The 24707-nt window shown below is 35.9% G+C and overlaps 1 protein-coding gene and 1 non-coding gene across 3 annotated transcripts in view; both read right to left on the bottom strand.

Moving 5' to 3' along the window:
* Positions 1–399: 399 nt before the first annotated feature.
* The window catches only part of HAUS6 (HAUS augmin like complex subunit 6), a 42741-nt gene continuing 18433 nt past the window's right edge, over positions 400–24707 (bottom strand). The window contains exons 11-17 of one of the 2 annotated variants that reach the window (XM_036021554.1): positions 23663–23765; positions 14823–14904; positions 9355–9421; positions 8855–9040; positions 6705–6840; positions 3096–4112; positions 400–1144 (exon numbers count right to left, since the gene is read on the bottom strand). In XM_036021554.1, coding sequence (XP_035877447.1) covers positions 1071–1144; positions 3096–4112; positions 6705–6840; positions 8855–9040; positions 9355–9421; positions 14823–14904; positions 23663–23765 — 1665 coding nt within the window. In that variant the 3' untranslated portion in view covers positions 400–1070. The remainder of the gene's footprint in view (positions 1145–3095; positions 4113–6704; positions 6841–8854; positions 9041–9354; positions 9422–14822; positions 14905–23662; positions 23766–24707) is intronic. The other variant, XM_028517842.2, reaches the window with a different exon arrangement.
* LOC114514367 lies at positions 9505–9635 on the bottom strand. The gene has a single exon (XR_003686038.1).

The raw sequence follows: 24707 nt of genomic DNA, 5'->3' as shown, positions 1-24707 counted from the left end.
TTTCTAGGTGATTTTGTGGATTATTAAGGAAGGAAAACAAGGTCAAATCCTAGCTTCACCACTGACTTAGCTGTGTGACATTGAACAAGTTACTTAAGACCAAATGCAATTTTCTCAAGTTATTTTGACACTATTATGCAGGCTGTGGTGAACTAGTGATTTTTTGAGGAAGTAATATAATCAAAATTAGCTCCTTTCCCACCAAACAGTGCCCTCCCCCCAAAAAAAACAATAACACACATATGATTTTCATTTACATTCTTTTCTGTTAAAATATAAAACTGGGGTTAAATTAAATTATCAAAGTCTAAATTAGACTAAATATAAATCTGCTATACAACCCAGTGAATGGATTTAGTTTGGTAAATTTCCTTAAGTGTCTAGTCATCTTCTTCCATCTTTTTCCTTTTCACTAAATTCAATCTGCCCAGGTCTTCACTTATCCCATGCACTTTATTCCATGAAACATTATTTTTCAGAACCAACCTACTTGAATAATCCATCATTAAGCTTGCTTAGATCTTTCTAAACTAAAATTTTGTCCTTTTGACTACACATTTCAAGGCACTACTGTTCTCACTTTTTTTTTCCCTTGGGGGGGGGGGTCAATACCAGAATGTTCCATTAAGAAACAATAAAAGTTGTATATTTCCCTAAAATGAAAGATCAGTGTATTTAACCACTTACTAAAAATACATAAAAAACTACTCATCCTTATATTAACTGAAATTATAGCATAATAAATTAAACTACTACTTTGCCATTTTCTTAATGTTTGCAAGATTTTTCAAAAAATCAAAATGGCTTTACATAACTGGCTTTACATGGCTTTACATTGATGTTTACTTTCCAAATTCTTCACATTTCAACCCCATATCCATACAAAGGGAAAATATAAACACACTCTCCTTACCTAAAAACATAAGAAGAGGCTAAAAGGAATTATTTAAGACTTTTTAGACTCAAAAAAGAGTTACACTTCCAGTGTGTATTTAAACTATAAGTCAGTTTTTAAATCAACTTTCTTCGATTGAAATGTGCATCATAATTAAATTAACTGGGCTACTGCTTCATCTCTTCAAGTTAGACGGAGATTCTTTTGTATCCAGGCTCTTATTCAAGATTTCTTCTTCTGCAACATTGATTTTAAAAAAGAAAGAATAAGCAAACATTACAAAAAAAATCAAAGAGAACAGATTCCAAACAGTAGCAAATTCAGTCTTCTTAAGTAAAAAGTTCACATACAGATATTTAATTGTGATAAAATTACCATTATTCTCACTGAGATATCTCCAGAGGAGGGACCAAAAACCCGGAATTATCTTCTGGAGGCAGTCCCATTGTAGTACAAGCATCCCCCACTAGGGGAATGTTCCAGGAACCAATCTGTATCAGTGTACCAGCTGGCACTGCTGTGAGAGGCTGCATTGGGCTTCACTGAATTTTTCCTTAAGACTTTCAGCGCATTTGCCCATTTCATAATGAGTGATTTACAAGTGCACCTACCCAAGCCACAGTGAGTGTTCAGCAGTTTTTGACCAAAAACAGCATGACCCTCATGCCTCACACTAATTATTCACTGATCTCAACCAAGTAACATTTTTGTTCCACCAGATAAAAAAAGTCCTCAAAAGGAAACATCTTGCTGATGTGGAAGAAGTGAAACAAAAAACAGCAGGAGCATCAAAATCAAGGAATACAAAAACTGTTTTGAGCAGTGAATAAAATGTCTCAATAGGTGAATGTAATTTAACAGTTAAGGAGTAGTTACATTTAAACAGTCCTAAAATTATTTCAGTCCTTTGAAGGTAACCACAAGGCTGATGTGGCCCCAGGTGAAAATGAGTTTGACACCCTTGGTGTATTGCATCAAATGGAGAGTACTTTGATGGTGACTGAAGTTTAAACATGTAAGAAGTAACTTTTTATATATAAATACATTCCAAGCTTCCTGGGCCCCCAAAGAATATCAATGTATCCCTTTTAGAATATTTTTCAATATAACAGTGTTTAATTATCATGGGAAAATCAGAGTGACATATAATGAACATTACCAGATCTACAACTGTTCTAACATGCTTTAAGAGCATTTTTTTCAACTATGATGAAAAATTTGAAACATACATAAAAGTGAAAAGAATTATGATGAACCCAATGTATCTATCATCCAACTTTAATAATTCAACAATCACTTAATACTAACTATTAATGAGTTAAATTGTGCCCCCCCAAACAGATATGTTAAAGTTTTAACCCCAGGACCTCAGAACATCACCTTATGGAAATAGGGTCACTGCAGATATGATCAGTTAAAGTGAGATCATTCTAGATTAAGGGTGGACCCTTAATCTACATGGCTGGTATGCCCATAAGAAAATGCACAGACACACAGGGGAGAATGCAATATGAAGACTGAGGCAAAGAGAGAGTATACAGTTATGCTGCCACAAGCCAGACAACTTGGGGCTACCAGAAGCAAGAAGGATCTTCTGGTGGCTTCATGTGTCTTGCCAATACCTTGATACTGGTTTCTAGCCTCCAGAATTTACTGTCTGCAGAGACAATAAATCTGTTTTAAGCCACCCAGTTTGTTATACTTTGTTATGGCAGCCCTAGGAAACTAATACACTAACCTGAATAATTTCACCCTGCTCCCACCAAATTTATTTCAAAGCAGATTACAAATACTGTATTATTACAAAAATGATATTTAACATAGGGTTTCTCAACTTTTTTAGAACCATCTGCTAGCCAAGATTTCTTTCGTTTTTTGTTTTTGTTTCTTTTTGAGTTGGATGGAAGATTTTGATAAAATTTACTTTTACTCGTTTATATTACAAAAACAATAGGTTCCAGGCTTTTGGTTTTATTTTCCAACCCTGTCCCACAGCAATTGTAAACTACATACATATCACTAGAGATTCTGAAAGTACCCACAATGGTGATTGGTACACTCTTCCTATACTAGCTGAAAGAATAAGGAGCATATTTTGTCACATTAATAAATATTATGTAGTGTTCATTGTGTACCATTTTAATGAAAAGTTAAGAGAAAACTTCACCAAGTTAACATGCACAGGTCTATTTAATCTTACCTTTTAAATTAGGCAGAAGTTCTAATGGTATTGTGGTCCTCGATCTTTGTTCCACTGGAGAAAACTTAATTAGTGGTGAAAGAGACCTTTTTCTTTCACCAAGGGACATGCATAAAGACGGTTTTGTATAATCAGTGTGCAAATCCTGAGTGTCCAAAAAGTTAAGCATATCATCTGTTTGCATGTTTTGAGTAACAGGGATCAATTCTGGTTTGTGCCTTCCAGGTGTTTCAAAATTAGAGAGATAAGTTTCTTCCCCTTTCTTGATAAGAGATTTTTTCAGAACCTCATATCTACTGTAAAGAGCTTGTAAACTGGAGTCTGATTTTGGAGGTGTCTGTCTTTCTCCCACATCTTCTGGGGAAACGCCACTGAGCACTGGGCTAATTAGTTCCTGTTTAAAATTGGCCTCTGTACTACTGGAGCTATTAAGGCTTAAGTGACCAACTTCTTCTGGAAGTGTTTCATGTAATATACTAAAGTCAATATCCTTAAAACTGCTGGAACTAATTCCACTTGATATTTGAAAAGAGTTCCATAACATACTTGTATGCCTAGAAGGCATATCAGAGTAGTCTGATATTTTAATATACTCACCACCTTCATTCCTACCTATCATGTCTTTCCTATTGCTTACAGCAGGAGAGAACGTCTCTGTTTGGCGAAGCCTGTTCTGTAAAGTCACACACTCCAAATCTTGCTCGCAAAAGGTTTTCTTATTTAACATATCTGACTGGCATTGTGTTGTTGATTCACCTACGTGACTGGTCACCACATGTTTCTGAGGCACACACTTGAGACAATCTGAAACAACTTTTTCTTCAGGCAAATAAGAATGGTTATCATCGGATACAGAGGTTGTTGAGAAACAACCGGCCATGCTAAATTCTCGTTGATTATGCATGGGTAAGGATTCTGGCAAACCTTCTTTATGTTCAGTATCCATTTGAATTGGTTCTGTACTTCGGTTATCTTCCATTTCAACAGCTTTTCTCCACGAGGTCCTAATATCACTGACTGATTAAATAAAGGGGGAAAATACAATTTATTAATACTCCCAAACATAGCATGCAATTAAGCATTTCATTTTTAGTGGTCAAGATAAAACTACTAAGTATATGTCCCATAGATAATGGTGGATAGACGACAAGGTTCCACAACTTAGCAAAGCCCAAAACATCAAAGGACTCCATCTCCAACTGATTACTTACAAATATTGGGTTGGCCAAAAAATTTATTTATGTTTCCACATAACTGTTCTAGTAGTGCTTAGTTGTCTTTAACTTCATTCAAAACAATTTTGTGAGACTGTATTGTGACAACTGTCATAGCAGCATACATCTAAAAAAACTTATCAAAATTAGTGGATACCTGTGTAGCCATTTTAATGTTGAAGATGGAAGAAAATATGTAACATTTTTTACTTACTATGCTTTATTATTTCAAGAAAGGTAAAAACATGCCCTAGCTGATGTGGCTCAGTGGACTGAGTGCCAGCCTATGAATCAAAGGGTCACTGGTTCGATTCCCAGTCTAGGGCACACGTCTGGGTTGCAAGGCCCAGTCCCTGGTGGGGGGCGGGGGGATGTGAGAGGCAACCACACATTGATGTTTCTCTCCCTCTTTTTCTCCCTCCCCTCCCTTTTCTAAAATAAATAAGTTTTTTAAAAGAAAGGTAAAAACAGCTGAAATCCAAAAAAAGATTTGTGCAGTATTTGGAGAAGGTACTATGACTGATCGGACATGTCAAAAATGGTTTGCAAAGTTTCTTGGTACTATTAACATTTTGGCCAAATAATTCTTTGCTGGAGGTCTATCTTATGCATTGCAAGATGTTTAGCAGCACCCCTGGTCTCTATCCACTAGAAGCCAATCACAGGGGATAGCTGATGTACTCAAAATACCCAAATCAATAATGTTATTGATGAAAAGGAAAAATGTATCATTTATTTTATGAAAGAAACTAAACAGACTTTTTGGCCAACCCAATAACAAAGCTGTTCCTGTAATGTACATATACTTTCACAGAGCACATACAAATGTATGTATTAAACAGACATTTGGTCCTGACTTGCGTAGTTCAGTGGGTCAGGCAGTGTCCCACAAACCAAAATGTCCCCAGTTTGATTTCCAGTCAGGGCACAAGTTTAGGTTGAAGGCCAGGTGTCTGGGTAGGGGCATACAAGAGGCAAGGCAACCCGATCAGTGTTTCTCTCACACATGGATGTTTCACTCTCCCTCCCTCCTTCCTTACTCCTCTCTCTAAAAAAGTTAATGAAGAAAACCTTTTAAAAAACAAAACAAAACAATATTGCCATGGCTGGTGTGGCTCAGTAGAATGAGTGCCAACCTGCAAACCAAAGGGATGCAGGTTCGATTCCCAGTCTAGGATACATGCCTGGGTTACTGGGCAGGTCCCCAACAGGGAGCACAAGAGGCGACCACACATTGATGTTTCTCTCCCTCTCTTTCTCCCTTCGTCCCCACCTTAAAAATAAATAAATAAATTCTAAAAAAAAAAAAAAAAAAAAAAAGGCACTGGTTGGTGTGGCTCAGTGGATTGAGTGTCAGCCTGAAAGGTTGCCAGTTCGATTCCCAGTCAGTGTATATGCCTGGGTTGTGGGCCAGGTCCCCAGTTAGGGGCGTGCGAGAGTCAACCTATTGATGTATTTCTCGCACATCAATATTTTTCTCCCTCTCGTTCTCTGTCTCTTCCCCCTCTCTAAAAATAAATAAATAAAATCTTAAAAAAAAAAAGATAATTTGGCCAGGGTTCAACAAACTTTTTCTGTAAAGGACTAGATAGTAATATTTCACGCTTTGCAAGCCATTAGGTCTGTGGCAACTATTCAACTCTGCCATTGTAGCATAAAGGTATGAAAGTATCCATAAACAATATGTCGACAGATGAGGGAGGTTATGTTCGCTACAACTTTATTTACAAAAAGACATAGGGCAGGCCACATTTGGTTCATAGGCTATCATTTGCCAACCACCATCAGGCTGTGGCTAGGTTCCACCTGAATTAAATCAATTTAAATTTGATTATATCATTTCTAGCAGCAAAACAAATCATATTTAATCACTCAGCCATGATTATATGCCTACCTGAGGACAGTATCAGAACTTTACCTACACAAATTATAGATTATAAGAAAAAAGTACTGAACATTCTGGCTAGCTTAGGAGGGGTAGAAAAGATCTCTGAACACACAGATTTTGGCTGCTGCTACTGACTGTTAACTGAGAGATCACAGCCTCTACATGCTACAAATGTTAATCACAGATCAGATGTAGAGGCAGAGAATTTTTTTAAAGTGATCAACTAAAATATTTTCCAGGAAAAAGCCTAGTAAGACAAAAAACACAATTGTACACTATCAGGGCAAAATAATACTGATAAAGAGGACTGCCATATAAGTGAGAGTGCCCCCATTAAATATTTCAATAAAAGTCCCTTATATCAAAACAAATAAAGAGCCTTTGCCACTAAACTTGAAGATATAAAAAGAGTTTTAAAGAAGCTTCCAGAAGATTTGTCAGACCATGGTTTCAATAATAGTAATGTCTAAGAAAGAAAACAAGTGATAGAAAACATTATTAACTTACTCAGCTTTTCTGGAGTTCGGGGAATTTGATTCCTTGTTAAGAATGGGTTAGAAACTAAAGAATCAATTAGTTCCTCTAATTTTATTTCTTTTCCCGTAGAGGGCTGCGGTGAATCAGATAAAACTGTCCTTGCAACCTATAACAGGAAAGAAAAAGTAAAGCAAAAATTACTCAGAAATTAAGTCCACTGGTAGAATGCAACAAAGGCCCTGATAATAACAGAAAACACTTCCTGGTCAGCAGCCTTTCTCTTTGCAGATGACACAAAAGTAAGCTCAACAGTGTATCTCCCAGATAGATACTCACAGACTAGGCACAATCCTTTAAGGTGAAACCAAACACAAAACTGTTCCTTCCTTATCTTAAATGGATATCCCATTACAAAGTAGAGAAAAGATAAGAATCATTATACTTAGTAAGATTTGGAGTTCTAACTACATAGTGACCTAAAACTAAACTATCTGCAACATCACTGGGCTTGACAACTCTGTATCCACTAAAATGACTAGTCTCAAAGTAAGTCGATTCTTAATTATACACCATTTGGACAGTAACACTTCTATTAATAAAAAGAACACATTCTGACAACCTATTTCTTTGCCAGAAACCTCATTATCAAATACAAATTGGTGAATAAGGCATAGATACACTCTAAAATAGAGAAAATAAAATACAGAATATGAAAATAGCACTCCATATTAATTAGAAGTGAATAAAACAAGAAAAAAAATATGCAAACTAAAATATCTACCCTAGAAATCCCTAAAAAAATACATTTACAACAACCATAATTAAATTGACCTGCATTTACCTTCCTCCCCCATGAAAACAGATGGCTCTTTGGAATTCAAATACTAAATATTCCTTGTCACAAACACTATTAAGTAAGATTCATTTCACTGTATTTTCAGAGCTTTATGAGATTTTAGGACTCCCCTCTTTCATCCCGTCCCTTTCTACTACTACTATAAATTCCTTTAACCAGAAAATGTGTCTTTCCTTCCATATCAAGAAAGAAAAAAAAGACTGACCATCCTTTCTTTAGTTTAATCAAATAACAAAGAAAACAATCTAACTTCAGAGATTTAAAAATATTTAGAGCCCCGTCTGGTAAGACTCAGTGGACTGAGCACCAGGCCATGAACCAAAACGTTGCTGGTTCAATTCCCAGTCAAGGCACATGCCTAGGTTGTGGGCCAGGTTCCCAGTTGTGGTCATGCAAAAGGCAAATGATTAATATTTCTCTCCCACACTAATGTTTCTCTCCCTCTCCTTCCCTCTCCCTACCCCTCTCTCTAAAAGTAAATAAAATCTTCTAGAACATTTAACAACCATAAAACTGCCCCAATCTCATGTTACAAACAAGAAAAATGTCTGACATCCACATCTCTTATATGAACAATATTCATTTACTTTGATCAGAATTGAGATAAAGGAGGGAACTCCAATACCCGAAGCAGTATGTACTAAACCAAATTTTTCTTTCAGTCTCTCAGGAATACAGTAGCTAAGGGACATTGTGGGAAACTAATAAAAATAACATTAGAGAAGGGCTTGAGCATTTAATTTGTGTAAACTGAGTTCTGTAACAGTACTGAGCAGTAGTGGCAGTATGTGGTCACTTGCCAATAAAAAGCAGAACAGCATTAGGAAAACCTAGATCAAAACCAATGATGCACTTAATTATCTTTTAAACAGAAAGCAGGACAAAATCCTTCACTCAGTGATAATAGGATATTGCAATCTTTGTTCTAATATTCAAAAAAAGAGGATGCTCAGCTAAGCAACAGACAATATTCACGGAGTATTTTAATAGAATATAACCATTGGGTATACTTACCCAACAACAGAGATATAATGGTTAACTCCAAAAATATCATACATGCATTATTTTTATGCTTTTGGATATTTATAGGATGGGACATGAATTCTAAACCATGGATGTAATCTTAACTGAATTTATATTTCTAGTGAAATATTTCTACTTTTGGGGAGCACCATTTTTGCTTTAACCATAATTTGATTATCTGTGATCTCCTTTACCAAATTTCCCCCAGTAAATCAATAATTTACTGTACTTCCATTTTAATCACAAAGCTATAGAGAAAATAATAGGTATTTCAATATACTTGTTACCATCTTTTTCTAACCTCTTCTGCCAGATGATCTTGTTCTTTTTGGAATGGATCGATTTTTTTAACAGGCAGAGGCTCTCCAAATGCACTGCTCTCTGTATTCTTTGCAACATATGATGATGGAACATCTTCCCCTTCATACTCCGGTGTTTTCTTAGAAATTGATTCATTTTTCTCACGAAATGTTCTCATCTTCATGTCCTAGAAAAACAGACATATAATTTTAAAAAACTTAATAATCATGCCTGACTTTCATTAGAGGTTCTTGAATTATCATGAATCTATAAAAGTTTATTAACATTACTGTGAAATTATATGTTCAGTGGTACAATTAAATAATTCCAATATTCCCATTTAGAAGCAACAGGGGATATGTGAATAGAAAGCATATATAATGTGCAAATACTGGGAAATGTGAAAATGAAATTTTAATTTAATTGGGGTATCAACAAAAATAAATATTTTATCATAAGTTAGTATGATCGGAATTAATGAAAAATTGTTTTTAAATATACCTTTTCAAATACTGTAACACTGTTTCTATCTGATGAAGAAACTGGCTGCAACAGGAAAGAAGCAGGGCTAAAAGGAAAAAAGGTAACAAATCCACATTACGAGTAGGAATGAGTTCCATTCACTTTACGTATCTGAATATTCTGAAAAAAAACTGTCTGCCCCGTATCTGTCCGTTACGATTTCACTCAATTCGTCCCGGTCATCAAAAGGCAGTTTACTATAGGGAGGTAAAGTGACAATTAGAGCAGTACTCCAGCCCAATTTGTGTATCAGCCTCCCAAATTATGAATATTTGTCTTACCTGCTATATATTTTAAGTCAACAGCATTTTTTTTACAAGAGTTAAATGACTAGATGAACACTCGAAAACTTGAGTACAAGGCAAGAATAGAAAATTCAATTAATTAGAATAGCATTATTACAATGCCCTCAGTCTTCAGATCACAGAATTTCATTGTAGCAGAGACTTTCCTTTAAGACTCTCTTGATATTTCATGTCAGAAATCAATATCTCTTATGCTGAAATTTGCTCTATAGCAAATATATTATACTTATAATAAGGTTATTCAATTTCAGTTTGCTGCATTCTATGTATAGTACTCCTTAATCTCTTAGATTCTCTTACCCCTTAAATAAATATAAAAAACTTATGTACCTTTTCATTATAATTATAAAATAAGCCATTAAATTTCTGAACCTTTAAAGCAATGATAACTTTAACCATTTATCTTCATTTTGAAAAAAACATTTCAAATTCAATCATGGACTGGGTTTGCTTGTGGTCAAAAGTTCTTCTATTCTATGTTAAATGAAAGGCAGGATTGCCAGAGGTCACTTTTCAACATCAACCATGTCACTGCTTTACTTTCTGTTCACAGCAAGAAGTATAAACACAGCTTTGCAAATATTTTGTAAAATAGCAAATATGCTTTTTTCGAACTTTTTCAAATATGCCCTTCTTGGAATTATCTACCTTCCAAACAAGTCAACATCGCTGAAATTGCTCAAGCTTCAGCTTCATCTCAACAAGATATAATTTAGATAGCAAAAGCAAAAAATTAACTATCTAATACAATTTTACCTTAATTTAAAAAAAAAAAACCTCAACATTAAAATGATCAAAAGCACTGTGAAATAGAGCCAGCAATCTATGCACCAAGGCAACTAAGATGCCATCACAAGAGGGTGAGGCTCCTTGAAGAAAAGACTACATCTTTACAAAGGCTATTCCCAGGAGCTAACACAGTACCTGGTACTTGGTAGTGCAATACACATGTGTAACTGATTGACAGACTGACTAATCGTCAATGAATAAATGTCACTTGAGGATGAGGTTCTACAAATACCATCAAATTTTTCTATTTCAACCATTCACACAGAGCCTCATAATAGAGAAAAATGGAAATATATTGTGTATCTTCTCTATCATTTCTGAATTGATAACATGCAATTAACACTGATATCTCAATCTAACACAACTTTAAAGCAGTCCTGGCTCAATAGTTACTCTCTATCTACTTGCCATGCTAAAACTGAGGCCCATGAAATTCTAGCACTGTAACAGATCAAAAGGGTATTGCAACATCACAGATGGAACTGGAGAGAATTATGCTACATGAAATAAGCTAGGCAGTGAGGGACAAATACCATATGATCTCACCTTTAACTGGAACATAATCAACAAAAGAAAAAAGCAAACAAAATATAACCAGAGTCATTAAAATTAAGAACAATCTAACAATAGCCAGAGGGGGGGGGGAGGGGACAGTGGGAAGAAGGGTTTTCAGGAACTACTATAAAGGAGGCATGGACAAAACCAAGGAGGAGGGTGGAAGCAAGAAAGGGAGGTGGGTTTGGCTGAGGTGGGGGGCAGTGGTGGTGGGTAAATGCAGACAACTGTAACCGAACAACACTAAAATAATAGAAAATTTTTTTAAAAAGGGGGTGTTGATCCCATTATAGGAATTTATCCTAAGGAAAGAGCACTTCCAAAAGGGGGGAAAAATGTGGCATGTTTTTTATAGTAGTAAAAATTTTTGAGAATGTAAGTCTAAAAATAAGAAAATGTTACAAAGCCATTATAAGTGAAAACTGGTAATATAATGTTAAGTAAGCATACATACGTGCTAAAAAAAACCCCTGCATTTATGCTAAATTTTGTGCTTTAGGATATAAGACCATATGCATGCTTTGATTAGAACTAAATTTATGATTGTAAGGAAAGCCTAAAAAAGAACTTGAAATAATCTGACAAGTGATTTCTTAGAAATTTTAGCTATTACATTTTCATTTTCATTTGCTCTCATTACAATATCTCTAAAATTAACAGAAATAATAAATAGAATTATAGAAAGAGAAAACTATAATATTGGAATTCATAGAATTCAAGTTCCTTGAGTTGTTTTTTTTTTTTTTTTATCTTCACCTGAAGACATTTTTCCATTGCTTTTAGCAAAAGAGAAAGGGAAAGAGAGAGAGAAAGAAACACCAATGTGAGAAACATCAATTGACTGCCTCCCTGCATACCATGCTTGCCCCACTGAGGATCAAACCCACACACAACCTTTGGGTCTACAGGATGACACTCCAAACCAATTGAGCCACACTAGCCAGAGTGTGGAATTCAATTTCTGAGACTAAGGATGTTTAGTTGACAGTCATGCAAGATTACACTGCCCTATCTTTGAAAAGCAGTAAAGAAGAAACTGTAGAGGTTAAAAGTTTAAGAAGAATTGCATCACCACCACTAGAAATATCATAAAACCCTCCCTTCCAAAAGCCAAGGCAAAGAAAGTGTCCACAGTATATAGTAAAGGCATCATCAGTCACTGAATTCTGGTTTTAAGTATGGTGAAGCCTCCATCAAATCACTGAACAAAACCAGCCATGAGATTTATGGAGAACACTATATTTTAGTACCTGTGAATGACAACTCCATGCAAAAGAGCTAATAACACACTTATTCTAAAAACTACATTTGTTTCAGATTTTTAATTGAACAGTAGTATTGGTCATATCCACATCTGAATTTCCCAATTAACTACACTGATATTGATATGATACCAATAAAATATTTAGTATAATAGCTGAACTACAGGCAAAAAAAGGTATTACTTTAAGGACAGTCTACCCACATTATACATTACTAATTAAATGTTTTCATTACAAAATACCATTAACAGTAAAGAATTCTGAGGAACAAGTATATTTCTACATCCCAATAACAATACTGTCCTCTGCTATCAAGCAGTAATATTCTTTCATATCCCATTAAGCATTTATCCCTCATCATCAAACGCCTTCCCCTACCTCCTTTCAAAATCCCAACCTATAATTAAAGTATCTAAAGATAACTAACAGATCCAGACACTTAGAAGAGGATAAATGTGGATATCAAAATATATTTAATACAATTTCTTTTTCCCATATTAAGAGAATTGATTTGAATTAAATTAGGGGTGGGGAGGCTATGTCTGGCTCCTGTAGAGTTCTGACAGTACATCTTAGTACAAAATTCTACTTTGGAAAGAATGTTGAGGTTCAATGGAGTTCATAAATAAAATCTGACTTATGAATTAATCAACTAACTCCACCAACCTTTAGTTCAGCAAGAGACTTTAATCAAAATATCTAATGTGCTTTCCCATGGGAAAATAAGCCAAAAACATGATTAAAATTGGGAAGCACCAACTCTTCTCCACTAGCATGCTTCAAGAACAATTGTAATACGGGAGTAAAATGCACAAACCCAACAAGTTTACTATTTCTTCAATAAAAGGTATTCACGGAGAATTTCATTGTGTTTCTTTATGTACTCAAAATCAACATCACACCCAGACCTAAGGATAAAAATATAATTCTTCCACAAGTAGTCCTGACCTCCTGTGAACCAGAATATTACTGCAGAAGAAACTACCAACAGTTCAATGTCACATATGGTAGTATCCCCACCTTATCCCCGGGGGATTCAAAGACCCCCAGTGGATGCCTGAAACTACAGATAGACCTGAACCCTGTATGTACTATGTTTTATATACAAGGTATATTATATGTATGTATGTTTTCACTTAAAGGAAGCACATGATAGCGTCCACATATCTGAATTGCCAGTATCACTATTCTTGCACTTTGGGGCCATTATTAAGTAAAATAAGGGTCATTTGAATACAAGAACTGTGATACCACAACAGTTGATTTGATATCCGAGACAGCTACTAATGGCTGAGCAGCATATACATGATAGATACACTGGATGAAGGGCCAATTCACATCCCAGGTGAGACAGAGTAGAACAACCCTAGATTTCACCTCACTACTCAAAATGGCAAACAATTTTAAATTATGAATTATTTATTTCTGGAATTTTCCATTTAATATTTTTGGAACATGGCTGCAGATAACTGAAACTGCCGATAAGGGGGAACTACTGTATAAGTTTGATCTTTGTTATGGTGTTTCAATTTACCAAGAGTAAATTGTATAATTCAGAGTATAATAAAGAGGGCTTCAATTCATTTGATATTTGGAATTTCCTTTTAAAATTTTCCTAAGAATTGTTGTTTCCATATCTGTGTCTTATTTATGGGGCAATCTGGACTGAAAGACACCTATTTAGAGCAAAGGGCAATCAGAAAAAATATAAATAAAAAATATGTTTATTATATCTATATTTGATTGCTACTTCATAATGCTTGATTTTGATAAAAAACAACTATATTCCCTAAGTGGATTACATATATTTAGCTCAAAGATTTTTGCTTATATAATCCAGCATCAGTTTCAAGAGCCAAAATGGGATAACAGAGAAAACAGGCAATAAAGAAAATAAGAATACTTCTGAAGGAAGTTATAACAAATTAAATAGGTTCCGTTTTTTCACATGTTAAATTCTAGGATTTGACTGAATCAGGAGGTTTTCATTTTCTATAAAGAATGGAACTTTTTTTATCAAATAGCAAGTAAAATCCCCAATATATAATACAGATAAAAGAGCAAGCTGCTCAGGTTGAAGTGGGAAAGGATGGACTGCCACCAGGCTGAATTAGGTTCAATCCACAGAAGCAGAGGACACTGCAGAATACAGGCCAAAAACTACCAAGCAGATAATCTCAAGGGTCCCTACCCTTGGATTTGGTCAATAGCTACAAGTGGTTCCAAATAAACTTACAGATGTAAAAAGATAAAAATCCCCAACCTTGTATTGGAAGATTTCCATATGTTTTTTTCTTCAAAAATTAGATGGTTCCCATTAATCCCAACATTTTGACATAGAAAAGAAGGGGGAAAAATGCCCACGTATCAGAAATGTTGACTCTCCTAAAAATGTAGATGTGCAGTGGAAAAATACTGTCCAGTTCAGAGAAGAAAATTATGGACTATTCAACAGCAGAGAAGCATGGAAACTGCCTAAAGATGGGACTAAAAACAATAAAGAAAAAAATCAATATGAAAATCAGTTTTGTTTTACCTGTTGGTTAAATCATATACAGTTTCCAATACATTACTGGCTCTTCTGCAATCATTTTCCTGGTTTTGCTGCTTAGGTGTATCTAAAGGAATAGAAAAATTAATTATTCTTTAATTATGCTTTTATATTCTAATATTCAGGGACCTCTTGAAGGTCTACAACTTCTAAACAGTAGAAAACACAAAAATAAAAATAATATGAATGCTAATAGGAAAAGACAATTATTCAATTGTTAAGTATAAAGTGATAGGCAGGATAGTAACAAAGAATATCTGTTAATAGCCTTTCTTAAAAGACTGATAGTTCATACTGTTTCCAAACAGGACAGCCTATATTTCTCCAGCATTATATAGCCATGCTTCATGTTCAAGTACACAGATCATGCAATTACCATATAAACCAGCAAAACCAAAAAAATAATAGTTCTTGGCATATTCCAGCCTACCGTCTATGACATTAGTCAACCTAGGTACTTATTCTTCAACATATCATTGAAGAACTGTGTGCCACTACAGTATCAACAATAGAAGAAAGATGGAGACCTGCCTACAAGGAGTTACTGTAGAAAAAACTACTGGTGACACCCTGGCTGGTGTGGCTCAGTGGATTGAGCACCAGCCTGCAAGTCAAAGGGTTACCAGTTCAATTCCCAGTCAAGGCACGTTCCTGAGTTGCAGGCCAAGTCCCCAGTAGGGAGTGTGTGAGAAGCAACCACACACTGATGCTTTTCTCTCCCTTTTTCCCTCTCCCTTCCCCTCTCTCTAAAAATAAATAAATAAAATCTTAAAAAAAGAAAAGACTATTGGTGAGTACATAACTGTGGTATATTGCTATAGTATTATGACATTGGTATATACAGAATGCAATGAGGCAGAAAAGCATCTGACCCAGACTAGGGAAATATGAAACAGGCACACAAGTATTAAGAGAATAAGAAACAAGTCTGGTATATGCAGGAGCATACAGTATCACATAGTGGAAGCATGGTAAGAAATGAAACTGATGAGGAAAGCCATTGCTAGGTTACATAGGATAATATTCCAGCAGCTCCTCTTTTTTCAACATGTGAGCTTCTGAAAGACCATTTATACATGTGTCCAAAATATTACTATATAAGAAGCCAATGTATACTATATAAAGTTTTCCTTTTAATCCATCATAATGGTATGCTGCCTTATAACATTTTGAATACTATGCTTTTGCTGCTACTAATTATGACAGATTTATAAAATATTCAAAAATATTCCAACAAATACAAATATACCACAAACTCAGTAGACAACCATAAACGAAAATGATTATACACCAACTATAAACACCATCTGACGGTGGTAGGAAGAGTTGACACACATTACGTACCAGAACTGGTACATAAGAAAGTATATAAGGTAGAAGTTGCTAAGTAAAAAGGCATCCAGAGCTTTTTTCTTTCTTTTTTTCCTGAAAGGTGACAGGTGATAGGAGGGTGAATTCACTGATATGTATTATACTTAGAGATGAAAAGGATCATATTTACACTACAGAAAAACCACTAAGAGCCACTGTAATATGGAATAGAACACTGGAGGCAGAGCAGTGCTAGTCAGAACATGATTACAGGCAACAAATGACAAAAACTAACCTACAGCCCTGAAGATGTGAGATAGCAAAGGAGGGGACAGACATAATAGGGCATTGAGGGGGAAAAACAAAACTGAACTCACCACTACAAAGCAAACCAAGATGAAGCAGACACCGACTCCTACCATAAACACATTACAACTGCTAAATAAAACATAAGGGGAAAAAAGGAATGTCCTGAAGAAAAACAAAAATCATCACATGGCGGAACCAAAGACAAAAAGCATGATCAGCGTGGTACACTCACACTGAGAAATGAAGGCTCAATGAGGCAGGCTCCAGGGGCTAACCACCGGAGACTTAACACCTACTTGATAACAAGAGACATCATCTCAGGACACTCAGGCTGGGTGGGATCTGAGAGACTGCCATAACACAGCACAATGTAAAGGCTGCTCAGTCCCTAAAAAGGGGATTATAAAACTTCTGCCATCTGGAACAGGGCAATATCAGAGAAGCTTGCTGTCTATCTGGAGTCCCAGAAGAGTGGGGGAGGGAAGAAGGAATGGAGAGAAGAATGAAGGAAACTTAAAACCTACCCTACTCAAAAGGAGCTGTGACATCCAAACATACTGGCTGCTTGTAGGAATCCTAAACCGAAGACCCTTACCACCCTGGGAGACCCTTAGCTACCTGGAACCCTTAGCTACCCTGTAGAGAGCCTTCTACAATTCAGGGCCCACGTGACTCTTCCAGGGGTGGGGAGACCCACTGACGTTGAGATAATAATCAATAGAAAAAACCACCATGAAATTTAGCAGGCAGAGAATGTAAGAGCAGGAGTACCTGAAACAAAGATTACAAAAATTAACAAGGATAAAATCAGTACTTTTTAAAATTTTTATTTACTGATTTGAAAGAGAAGGAGGGAGAGAGAAAGAATGAGAGAGAAACATCCATTTGTTGTTCCACTTATTCATGCATTAATTGGTTGATTTCCTGTATGTGTCCTGACCAAAAACATTAAACCCTCAACCTTGGTGTATCAGGACACCGCTCTAATCAACTGAACTACCTGAGCAGGGCAAAATCAGTGCATTTTAAATGACCAGGAAAAAAAAAGGAGTCATAATAAAATATGATGACACCATGAAAAACAGGCGGTTTTGGCAAAAAAAAAAAAAAAAGCAAATGGAAAGTACATTCATGAAAATTAAACACTAAACAAACAGATCAAAAAGAAAATTAAACCTGACTAAAGAGATACTGCAATTACTGAACCATAAGAGAGATCCAAAATACCCATAATGCAACCCAGAGTTACAAAGAGGTTACAGATATATGAAGGAGAGACTTCCGGCCAAGATGGAGGCATATGTAGATACACTGTGCCTCCTCGCACAACAAATTTAAAAACAAAAGACAATCAGAACTGATAGAAAATCAAACTGTATGGAAGTCCGACAACCAAGGAGCTAAAGAAGAAACATTCATCCAGACCGGTAGGAGGGACAGAGACAGGCAGCCAGGCAAAGAGGACTCACGGCAAGGCAGCAGCTGAAGGACTGGGCAGTCCCATGTTTGTGTGCAGATAAACCAGGAGGAACAACTGGGGAGTGAGACAGACCATGCAACCCAGGGTTCCAGCATGAGGAAACAAAGCCCCAAAACCTCTGACTGAAAAAACCATTGAGGGTTGAGGCGGCAGGAGAAACCCCCAGCCTCACAGGAGAGTTCATTGGAGAGACCAGCAGGGTTCCAGAACATAAACAAACCCACCCACCTGGGAATCAGCACCAAAAGGGCCCAATTTGCTTGTGGGTAGCAGCAGGAGTGACTGAAAGCTGGCAGAGAGCTGAGCAAGCAGCACTGTTCCCTCTTGGACCCCTCCCCCACATACAGCCACAACATAGACAGGTGGATCATCCTGCCCTGGTAAATATCTAAGGCCCCTCACTACATAACAGGCACACCAAGGCCAAAAAATGGCCCAAATGAAAGAACAGATCAAAGTTCCAGAAAAAATACAACTAAACAAAGAAGAGATAGCTAACCTATCAGATGCACAGTTCAAAACACTGGAAATTCAGGATGCTCACAGAATTGGTTGAGTATGGTCGCAAAATAGAGGAATAAATGAAGGCTATGAAAAGTGAAATAAAGGAAAATATATAGGGGACCAAGGGTGACAAGAAGGAAACCAGGACTACAATCAATGATTTAGACCAGAAGGAAGAAATAAACATTCAGCCAAAATGAAGAAACAAGAATTCAAAAATATAAGAAGAGGCTTAGGTACCTCTCTGACAACTTTAAACATTCCAACATCTGAATCATAGGGGTGCCAGGAGGAGAAGAGGAAGAGCACATCATAATTACATTACCCAAGGTTAAAGATAAGGAGAGAATCTTAAAAGCAGGAAGAGGGAAGGAGACAGTTACTCACAAAGGAGTTTCCAGAAGACTATCAGCTGATTTCTCAAAAGAAACCCTGCAGGAAAGAAGTAGCTAGAAAGGAGTATTCAAAGTCATGAAAAGTAAGGACCTACATCCAAGATTACTCTATCCAGCAAAGCTATCATTTAGAATGGAAGGGCAGATAAAGTGCTTCCCAGATAAGGTCAAGTAAAGGAGTTCATCATCACCAAATCCTCATTATATGAAATGCCAAAGGGACTTATCTAAGAAAAAGAAGATAAAAAATACGAATAGTAAAATGACAACAAACTCACAACTATTAACAACCAAACCTAAAAAAATACAAAAACAAAAACAAACTAAGCAAACAAATGGAACAGGAACAGAATCACAGAAACGGAGATCACATGAAGGGTTATCAGTGGAGGAATGCGAGTGGGAGAGAGGAGGAAAAGGTACAGAGAATAAGTAGCATAGAAGGTTGGTAGAAAATAGACAGGGGGAGGTTAAGAATAATATAGGAAATGGAGAAGCCAAAAGAACTTATATGTACAACCCACAGAGATGTACTAAAGGGGGGAGTGCAGGTAGGAGGTGGTATGCAGGGCAGAAGGGAAAAAAGGGGGGGAATGGGACAACTGTAATAGCATAATCAATAAAATATATTTTTTAAAAAAGATATATGAAGGTCAGAATTAGAAGTCCCAGCAATAGAACTTACAAAAGGAAAGGGTCAAAAGAATGAAAGAAGCAATATTAGAAGGATATTAGTGAATAAGTTTTCAGAACTAAAAATATGAGCCCTCACATTAAGTACACACAAGTCCCAAACATGCAAAATACAAATCTACATTTAGACACATCTCAATGAACCCGCATAAGACAAAAATGAATAGTCTTAAGAGCAACCATACATCAAAAATTAACTGCCTATAAATCAATGGCAGTTAGACCAAGACCAAATGTCTCAGAAACAATAGAAGGCAGAAAGCAATGAGATCATAGCATCAAAGTCCTAAGGAAAAATAACTGTCTACCTAAAATCCTATATTCATTCCAACTCTCATTCAGGAATAAGTGAAAATAAAAGACATCTTCCCAGAAAGACTAAGAGACTTTAATTTTAGGCCCTGGCCAGGTAGCTCAGTTGGTTAGACTGTCATCCCAGTATGCCAAGGTTGAGTTCAATCTCTGGTCAAGGTACATATAAGAATCAACCCATGAACACATAACTAAGTGGAACAGCAAAACAATGTTTCTCTCCCTCTCTCCAAAATCAATAAATAAAAAATATTTTTAAAAAAGAAAAACTAAGAGATTTTACTATTTAGGGTCTAACACTAAAAGTAAAAGATATGCTTCTAGATAAACTTCTCAAGAAAAAAGTAGAACAAAAGAATACGGATCAAAGAAAAACTTAGAAAAGTGTTGGTAAATATAAACACATAATGACTGTTAAAAACAATGATTGTTAAAAATTTCTGCCAGTGTCTTTAAAAACAAAAAAAAAAGAGTTGGGACATTATTCTAGATTAAAGTTAAGTAGACAAAAACACCCAAATGGAATGAGTGACCCCTCCCTGGATCCTGATTAAAAAATAAACATTTACAAAGGACATTTCTGGGGATAAGAAAAATCTTATTTATCAACTTTAGAATGGCAAAACAATACCGTGTATTGTCAGATCCCTACATAAAGTAAAATTATTTTTACAAACATACATCAGAATAGACTAAGATTCAGGATAGTGGTTACCTCTGCAAATTCAAGAACGGGGTCCAGGAAAGGCAGATAGATACCCAAGGGTTAACTACATTTGTATGTTTTTTTAAAAATCTACAGCAAATATTGGACTGACCAAACAGTCCATATGTTTTTTTCCGTAAAATAAAAGACACATTTTTCATTTTCACCAATAACTTTATCGATTTAGGTATTTTGAGTATGTTGGCTATCACTCATGTGGTAGAACATTGATTGTTCTCAATTAATGTCTCAATTTGATCTCTATCAACTTCAACTGGCCTACCCAACCACGGAGCATTGTCCAGCGAGAAATCTCCAGCACCACACTTCACAAACCACTTCTGACACGTCCAGTCAGTCACAGTACCTTCTCCATACACTGCACAAACCTTTTTTGCATTTCAGTTGCCTTTTTACATTTCTTGAAAAAATAAGCATAATATGTCAAAAACGTTGCATATTTTCTTCCATCTTCAATATTAAAATGGCTACACAAAAGTTCACCAATTTTGGTTTTATTTTTAAATACATATAGGGTGTTAAAGTCTGAGTTCAAGTGACTTAGATGGGTCTTCTTTTTATTTAAGATTTTATTTATTTATTTTTAGAGAGAGAGAAAGAGGGAAACAACAGTGTATCGTTGCCTCTCACATGGCCCCCACTGGGGACCTGGTCCACAACCCAGGCATGTGCCCTAACTGGGAATCGAACTGGCGACCCTTTGGTTCCCAGCCAGGGCTCAATCCACTGAGCTACACCAGCCAGGGTGGCAAGTGTTTTTTTTAAATACACACTGATATGACACTGTCACGATACAATCTAACAAAATTGTTTTGAATTAAGTTAAAGATAACTAAGCACTACTAGAGCTATCCTATGGAAAAATAGCAAAATTTTTGGCCAACCCAGTATCACAAAGATTTGTCAAAAAAGTATTCATTAAAAGCAGGTATTTATATTATTCCCTGTACTTCTAAAAATATGCTGAAATGTATCTTTAAAAAACAATTTAAGAGAAAATTACTTCAAGTAAGAAGTAATATATAAAGTATAAGAGGGAGAAAAAAGGTGTTTCTCTACAAAAAGTATAAAATAATGTTGAGGTCCCCCAGCTTAGGGAAATAAAAGGAATCCCAAGAGTCAAACTGTGCAATGTTGGAGGAGAGGGTTATCGCCAAAGAACTTATCTGAACACCTCTAAGAAGTCCAACTGATTTCTTAAGCAGACACAAATATGCCCTCTGAATGGACAAGAGGACAATTTCATGGTTCACAGGGCCTAAATTAAGTCGGACAAGAGTACAAAAGGCCCTTACCAAGCTAAAGTGAGAACACAGTGCCAACCAAATATGCCAAGAACTTTCAGAGTAAATCTATCATCAAAAGCAATCTTCTACCTAAGGTCTTTTTCCTTCATCAAACCATACAGTCAAAATGTTCTACTTCTCTGCTACCATCTATTCTTAGCCTTGCTCTGTGGTCTATGATCTTTCCCCACCTCTCCACATATACCTGACTCCCAATCCAATCACCTATTTCAGTTGTGTTCACCCTTTTCTTCATAAGTCCTGCCATGACTTCTGGCCTGCCTGAATTCAACTGTGACCTACACTTATGATCTGTCCCATTTCGGCTGTATTATTCCTACATTTTTTTATTCACTTATTCCTACACCTATCCATATTACATTTACTAAACCTAATAATTTCTTTTACACATTATTGGGCAACTGGGGAAACTGAATATAAAGTGGATATTACAGAGAAAGTAATTTTTAAGTGTGATAATGGTTTGATAGTTGAAGAAACTTAAAGATATAGAATTACTGTTAATATTTTAGGTGTGATATTAGTATGGTAGTCACATAGAGAAATGTCATTTTATGGGAAAACATGCTGAAAAATTTAGAGTGAGGCATTTCAATTTCAATGTCTAGAATATAGTTGGTTTAGCAAAAATACAACTATATACCTTTAAAGCAAATAGGGCAAACACTAAATGTTGAAACAGGTCATAAGTATTCAGGTAATTACTGTACCATTCTTTCACATAAAAAATTTCTGGGCCTCTACAAAAAAAACTTGTAAATGAATGTTTAAATATATTATTTATTTATTTTTAGAGAGAGGGGAAGGGAAGGAGAGAAGGAAAGAAATACCGATGTGTAGTTGCCTCCTGCGCACCCCCTACTGGGGACCTGGCCTGCAACCCAGACATGTGGCCTGACTAGGAATCAACCAGCGACCCTTTGGTTCACAGCCCATGCTCACTCCACTGAGCTACACCAGCTAGGGCTAAATGAATATTTACAGCAATATTACTCATAATAGTCAAATGGTGAAACAACTCAAATTTCCATCAAAGAAAAAACTGATAAAGAAAATATGGTTTGATCATACAATAGAATGTATTCATAAAAAGTAATGAAGTACTGATACATGCTACAAGCTGGATGAACCTTGAAAACATTGCACATGCCTGACCAGGTGGCTCAGATGGTTGGAGCATCATCCCATGCACCAAAAGGTTATAGGTTCAATCCCCAGTCAGGGCACATACCTAGTTGTAGGTTCAATCCTAGGTCCAGATGCATGCAGGAGCCAACTGATGGATATTTCTCTCTCACATCAATGTCTGTGTGTGTCTCTCTTTCCCTTCCTCTCTCCCTAAAATCAATAAAACACATCCTCAGGTGAGGATTAAAAAACAACACCACCACTGTGCAAAATGGAAAACTATACTAGTGAAAGAAGGCAAACACAAAAAGCCTCACACTGTATGACTCCATTTATACAACATATACAGAATACACAAATGCAGAGACATGAAGTACATTAGTGGTCATCAGGACTGGAAGAGGTGGAAATGGGAAGTGACTTTTAATGGATACGGGTTTCTTTTAAGGTAACGAAAATACTCTGGAACTGGACAGTGGTGATAATTGCACAACTTTGTGAATTTAAATTATGCCACTGAAATGTACACTTTATAACAGTGAAAGGATGTGCACTTCACCACAATAAAAAATAACTGGGGAAAAAAGAATGTAAAGGAATAGTTACCATAGCGAGAAATATTGATGACAGGGAGTTTAAAAGAGAAAAAAATAACTAACCTGGAAGTGAAGCAGGGTACTGCAAAAGAATACTTCCTGCATATGCTTCTTCTGAGGCAGGATCAAATGAAAGAGGAGACATAGGTGGTAAAAGATCCACAGCCTTAAAACAAAGAATGCAAAATTTTGAAATATACATATTTTACTCACTACCACATAACAATACTAAGTTAATCTATGAATGGATGATTCCAACCAGGGCAGAATTATGGTGCATATAAATTATCCTATAATTATTTTTGAAATAAGGAGTACAGTATTAGGAACAAGAGAACTACTTTGTCCTTCAGCTATATCTCAAACGTAATAGTACCTAACATAAAGAGGAGTATCTCATTTTTTACATGTATATAGAAGAATTATAGAACTAAACATCTGAACTTTAGGCTCAAATGCAAAGGTGACAAACACATAGCATTTCTATGTCATTAATAACATGATAAATCAACAGACTGCCTTATATTAAACTAACATCCAAAAAGCAAGTCAATCCCAGGCAAGAAAAGGCTAAAGGAGCTCATCACCACCAACCAAACAGTATTACAAGAAATGTTAAAGGGACTTCTTTAACAAGAAGAAAAAGAAGAAAAAATTTAAAATGTGAGTAATAAATGGCAATAACTACATACCTATCAATAATTACTTTAGATGTAAATGGATTAGATGCTCCAATCAAAAGACACAGGGTAGTTAAATGGGTAAGGGAAAAAAAGACCCTTATATATGCTGCCTACAAGAGACTCACTTCAGATTGAAAGACACCCACAGACTAAAAGTAAAGGGATGAAAATGAAGGGAAGTATTTTCATACTTCATGAAAATAGAAACAAAAAAATGCTGGGGTAGCAATACTTACATCAGACAAAACAGACTTTAAAACAAAGGCTATAACTAAAGAAAAGAAGAACCCAGCAACTCCACTTTCTTTGTCCAAAGAAACCCAAAACTCTAATTCAAAAAAGCATATGCACCCATATATTCATTGCAGCATTATTTACAATAGCTAAGATATGGAAGCAACCCAAATGTCCATCAATAGATGAAT

Source organism: Phyllostomus discolor, chromosome 3 (assembly GCF_004126475.2).
Source record: "Phyllostomus discolor isolate MPI-MPIP mPhyDis1 chromosome 3, mPhyDis1.pri.v3, whole genome shotgun sequence".
Taxonomy (NCBI): domain Eukaryota; kingdom Metazoa; phylum Chordata; class Mammalia; order Chiroptera; family Phyllostomidae; genus Phyllostomus; species Phyllostomus discolor.
Note: the sequence above shows the minus strand (reverse complement) of the source record. Positions and strands in the feature narration are given on the sequence as shown.